This window comes from Talpa europaea (assembly GCF_964194135.1).
Source record: "Talpa europaea genome assembly, chromosome: X".
NCBI lineage: Eukaryota > Metazoa > Chordata > Mammalia > Eulipotyphla > Talpidae > Talpa > Talpa europaea.
Genome location: NC_140081.1, coordinates 50,277,817 through 50,283,816, shown reverse-complemented (window position 1 = coordinate 50,283,816; position 6,000 = coordinate 50,277,817). Strand labels below are relative to the sequence as shown.

General features: G+C 42.8%; 1 protein-coding gene across 2 annotated transcripts in view; it reads left to right on the top strand.

Moving 5' to 3' along the window:
- Window positions 1-1,894: 1,894 nt before the first annotated feature.
- The window catches only part of ZDHHC15 (zDHHC palmitoyltransferase 15), a gene marked incomplete at both ends in the record, with an annotated part of 101,142 nt that continues 97,036 nt past the window's right edge, over window positions 1,895-6,000 (top strand). For both annotated transcript variants that reach the window (XM_084259246.1, XM_084259245.1), the window contains one exon: window positions 1,895-2,030. In XM_084259246.1, the coding sequence (XP_084115372.1) occupies window positions 1,895-2,030 (136 nt within the window). The remainder of the gene's footprint in view (window positions 2,031-6,000) is intronic.

The following is a 6,000-nucleotide window of genomic DNA, read 5'->3' as shown; positions in this document are numbered from 1 at the left end:
AAAGACAAGAGATAACAAATGCTGGCAAAATGTGAAGAAGAGAGGACCCCTATTCAGTGTGGGAGGTAATATGAATTGTTCCAGTAACTGTGAAGAACAGTATGGAGATTCCTCAAAAAATCAAAAGTAAAACTACTATACAATTCTGTAATCACACTTCCGGGTATCTATCCAAATGAAATGAAAACAAGTCACAGAAGACACATAGGCACTCCCATGTTCACTGAAGCTTTGTTCACAGCTATGTTGATATACATATATATATATATATATATATATATTCGTGTGTGTGTACAATGTAATACCATTCAGTCATGAGGAAAAAAGGAAATTCTGCCATTTGTAACAACATGGATGGACATTATCCTAAGTGAGATAAATCAGACAGAGAATGACAAATATATCACTTACATGTGGAATCTAAAAAAATGGAAATCATAAAAGCAGAAAGTAAAATGATACTTATTTCTGGTTTGGGGGTGAGTGGGTGAATTTTTAAAGGTACATGAGAGCAACCTTGTTGAAATCCTTGCCCCCACAATGCAGTCACACCAAATTTGAATCGAACATGGGTCTAAGAAAAATCACAAATTTCTTCATGTCATAGGTCTTTGGACATCATTCAACATCAGATTCACAAATGTTAAGTCTACTATACTTCTATTATTTTACTTATGTCACTGAACATCTCCTGGCCTAATGAAAACATGATTTTCTTCGGGACAGGTCCCTGTTTTGCTGTTCTTTTTATACCAAAGTTGACTTAAAAACAACCACTCCAAAAACAAGCTGAATTAAATTACATCCTAACTGGTCTTTCTGCTTCCAGACCAGTCTCCTCTCCAAAATCCTGCCAGTTCTTTTACAAAAATACGTCTCTGATAATGTCATTTCATTGCCTCCAAAGTCGGCTTTACGGGAGTCATAATGTGCTTTACAGGATTATGTCCACACACACTGGCAGGGCACAAACAGACCTTCACTGCTGTCCTCCACCTAGACTGCCAGTCTCTCAGTCTCTCCTTTTCACACAACGTCTCCTCGAGGCATGCTAACTGTTCCTTGAACACATTTGGATTTTCATTACTAGTGCTTTTGCAAACGCTGCTTCTTCCCTCTGAAAGGTCCTTCCCCTCTCATCTGGCGCTCTTATTATTAAAACTCAACTTACATATCACTATCTTTGCAGCTTTTCCTGACCCCCTCATAGATCGAATATCTCCCCCATTGGTTTTTCTGAACCAACACGTTTGTTTAGTCTGAGGGAAGGGAAAAAAGCAGGAAGGAGAAGGAGCCCTGTGAAAGGACTTACCTAAGCAGCGACTGCAGCCCTACGTGTTAAGCATACGGTTCGAGCAGCAGTGGGAGGATGGGGCGGATGACCTTTAAGTCAGGAGATGCCATGGCTCGCATCTTCACGCTGCGTTTGGGCTTGTGGGGGCTGGGGAGCCGATAGGCAGACCCGGGGAAAACAGAGAGAAAAAGACCAGAGAGGAAGTGAGGGGGACGCAGTGCTGCAGGAGCAGATGGGCGGGCCCAAGTTTCTTCCGCTCCGCCGCTTTGCGGAGGCCCACCCAGCGCCCGGCTCGTAGAGAGAGGTGGGCGCGCGGCGAGGGGAGGGGCTGCACTCCCTCGGAACGTGCCCGCTTCGCCTGCCTGGCGGGTCACCTTCCGCTCTCGCGGGGCCAGCTCCTCCACGCCGTGACTCATGCCTATTGTGCCGGGCCCGGCGCGCCAGCCCCGCAGCCCCACAGGTGGTGCCGGCTCCGCGAGGAGGCTCCCGCCAGGCTAGGCAGTGGAGCGCCGCACGGCGCGCCTTCCCGCCTCCCCGCAGCCACCCCGGCAGTTCCGACCCAGCGCCAGCAGGCGTGCTTGGTCGATCTTCGAGTCGAAGATGCGGCGGGGCTGGAAGATGACTCTGTCTGGGGGTCTGCGCTGCTGCCGCCGGGTGCTTTCCTGGGTGCCAGTGCTCGTTATCGTCCTCGTCGTGCTCTGGTCCTACTATGCCTACGTCTTTGAACTCTGCCTGGGTAAGTGGAGCTGGGCCCCTGAGATGGGGGAAGTTATGCTCCAGCATAATCGTCTGTCCTAGCCACACTGTGTCCCCTGTGTTCTTAGCCCTCACACTGCGGTTTTCCTTTAGCTCTGGGTGAATCTCCCGCTCTCCAATCTCTGACTTCCAACCATATTTTTTAAGATCTCCAGGAGGGTCCCACCATGGCGCCAACGCTTCCCACCTAAGGTTTCGTACATTCTTTCCTGGCCCTGCCCACAAGAATTTCCTGCCTCTTCCCGCTAGGGCTCCCTTTTCTCGTACCGGACAACCACGTGTGCCTTGTGTCCTCCCGGGGCCTCCCACCTTAACCAATTACCTGGTATCCTTAAACAGTCTGATTCCACTGTGAAGCCCAAGAACGCATCTTAATTAGGAGTCCGCATTTTCCCATTCCCTTTTAATAGAAATTCCAGGGTATTTCTTGTACTAGCTCTCCTTTTTCCTGACATTGGGAGTCATCTTTTTTCTGTGACCCTCTCACACTGGCTGAAGTGCTTCACATACTCTCCCAATTGGGACTCCATAATACACCTTGTTCTAGCCTATTTAAGTCTTCCCTTGTTACAAGTGCTAAAACCTCCTTTCCCTTTCGCTGTGAGCCTCAGCAATTTCTCATCTTCTCCAATGGAATGGGAGTCCCATATTCCACCGTGTTCTGTGCACTCACACTAGAACCCCCAGTCCTGTTTTGTGGAGCATTCAGTCCTTCCCATTAGAGGACACACATTATTTTTTTACACCTAACGCTAGTTAACTTACCTTTATAACACTATGGTCCTGCCCTTGTACACTCTCTTCTCACACTTAAGAGTATAAGCATAATGTAAAATTTTCTGCATACTCCACTCCTGGTCTGACAGACAAATTAACAAACCATCTTTATAGGCTGCCTGCAGGTAAACCAGCCTTTCAAGACTTTCAGCACCCCCCCTCCCCTGCCCCGCCGTGACTGAGGCACTTGGATGAAGATTTAAACAATGGGTACCCAGCTTTGGCATCTCTGCAGGATGTTCTTCCAGGGCAGGAGTTTGCATACTGCATTGCCTTCCTCTAGCACGAGCTTATCTTCACATGGGACAATTTAGGTCAGAAGCCCCCTCCTATCAAGAATGGTTTCTTGGTGTTGATGACTCACTGTTTCTGGCTATATAAACTAAATTCAAACTTAGACTTTTTGGGAACAGTTCACATAGTGTAAAATCTGCTATTCAGCTTCCCAAGATTCGAATCCTCACTTTAGCTAATAAACTCTTAACTATTCTTGAGACTTTATTTTTCACTTAACTCCCTCATAACTTTGCAAGGGCCACTACTTTTCTAATTATGACCTTCCTTGTTATCTTTTTTGAAACCACTCCTCTCCTCCTGCTATCCTCTTCCACCATTAGCCCCACATTTTGCATCCTTTTCCTATGGGATTTCTTATTTTATTTTACTTCCCTCTGGGATTGCACTTGTCCCTCTCTTCTCAAACTAGAGAAACACCATCCTTTCCCATTAGAAACTTTCCTGGAATTTCTAATATTTCCTGCCCCTACCAATGGGAGCTTTATTTCTTGTTCCTTCTCATTAGACCACCATTTTATAACTCTAGAGTACCCTTTTGTACCCTGCCCTGTCACAGCAGGGAGCATTCCATCCCCTCCTAATCTATAAGATGGTTCCCACAGTGTATTTTCCACTTTCAAACTCAAAAGTCCGTGATACTTCTGGATTCATCCACAAGACTATCCTGTATTTTCATCACTTGGATTACCCATAGTCCCCCATTCTTATCACTATTGGCCTTAGAATCTTTTCAATTCACAGTAGAGTCTTCATATTATCTCGTCTCCTCACAGCAGCCTCTGCTTTTCTCATAGTGAAATCTCCCATTTCTCCCATCCTCTCTCATTGGAGAATCACAATCTCTTCTCAAAGGAGATTCCAGTAATACTTATTACCACATCTATACTAGAATTTCATTTCTATCACCCTTAAACTCGTGTCCTACAATGTCCCCATGTCATTCAATGACTATTAAGACTGCCACTGGACATACCCTTGCTCCAGGTCCTGCCGAGAATCCTTTATTTCTAAATAGTAGATACTCCTCATCTTAAAAATTATGCTTGGGGTCCTGATTTTTCCAATCCCAGGACCTCACTCCACTTACAACTTCCTCCTCTTATATATTTGTCAAAACAAATGGTCTACTCCAGGTAGACTGGGATTAACTGTATCTTTTCCCATATAGAACTTTCTTCCAATCAACTCTGTGATCAGTTTGAATTTTCCTCCTCTCCTTCTTACATTTATTATGGAAAATGCAGAAAGAGTTACTGAAAATAAATTCAATTAATTGCCTTCATAGATACAAATTTAGGCTGTTTTTTTTTAAATTTCAATCTGGTATTGCGGTCCATTTAGTAGGCTGTGCAGTGAGTGACTAGGAAGTTTTTCTATTCTCAGACCTCACCATTTTGCTTCCTTTTTAAATTGAAGTAACATTGATTTATAATATCGTACAGATTTCACATATATGGTCTTATAAATCAACATCTACATATACACTGTTCACCACCAAAAGTCTAGTTTCTATGCATATAGGTAATAGAATACTACTCAAGTGTAAAAAACATGAATAACTGCCATTTTCAACAACATGGATGTACCTAGAGTATATTAAGTGAAATAAATCAGATATAAATCCCTTATGATTTCACTCATATGTGATACATAAATAAAAGAACAAAGCAAACTGACTATAAGAACAAAGGAGTGGTTATCAGAAAGGAAAGGAGAAAACGGTCAAGGAAAAGGGTCAATTTTATAGTGGTGTATGGCAATTACTTTGCTTTTTTGAATGACTGATTGAAGGTTTAAAAATTCAGCTCCGTTATTGTGGTATGGGCTTTGCTACTAAGATCAGTGCCCTATACTATAAGTAGTATTAAACATATTTTAGAGTTTTTCAGTATGGACCTATGTGAACTTCAGTAACATATAATGCTAACACATAGTGTTTCTCTGTGCAGACAGTATCCTACGTACTGTATGTATTAAATCTCTACAATAACTCATTTATATGATGAGGTGTCATTACTTGTCCCCATTGTGCAGATAGGCAAACTGAGGCACAGATGAGCAAACTGAGTTAAAGATGAAGTTAGAATCAGTGCAGATCATCAGCTTTCTACAGGTTCTCATTAAGTCATAAAGTACTGAAAGCAGAAAGGAGGGTTAGAGTTTTGTTTAATTAAACTTATTTGTTGGGCTTCCCTGGTGGTGCAAGGTTAACTATGAGGCTGTCTGGAGCCTCTATAGCACGAGTTCCATCCTGGCCCAGCTGGCCAAGAAGATGCCCACATGGCACAGCAGACCTCTCCTGTCTCACCCACTCCTCCCCTCAGCAGTGTATTTCACTCAGTCTGCCTGTTCTGCTCCCCACTCTGTCTCTGGTGAATCCTCTCACCCTCCCACACCTCTGGCCTGTACCCCAGTTCTTGTATGCATAAATAAATAAATCTTTTAAAAAAAACTTATTTGCATGGCACTTAGGACATTCCAGGCACTGTTTGTTTTTCTGTGGTCTTATTAAAAACACCCTGGGTCTGAATGAATTGCTGTAAAGAGTCTGAAATTAGTTTGCCTTGTATATGATGGTTTGGTTCATTTTTTTCATTTTTTGTGAGTCAATACATTTTGCAAGTTTTACTTTCTGATTTAATTTTCAGTTCCTTTTTACATTCTATTGTCAGCTGAACTAGTTCTCCCTTTATCTGGAAAATAATGACAGATTTCCTTTCTTCAAGAGTTTTTAATCTAGACTATTATAATAGGATATGTATCATAATAGAGCTCTAAATAAAGTGTTAGCAGAGTTCAGAAGAAACAACTATTTTTAAAAAAAAAAAAACATTCAATAAGGAAAACTTCACAAACAGAAAGCTAAGAAAAATAGG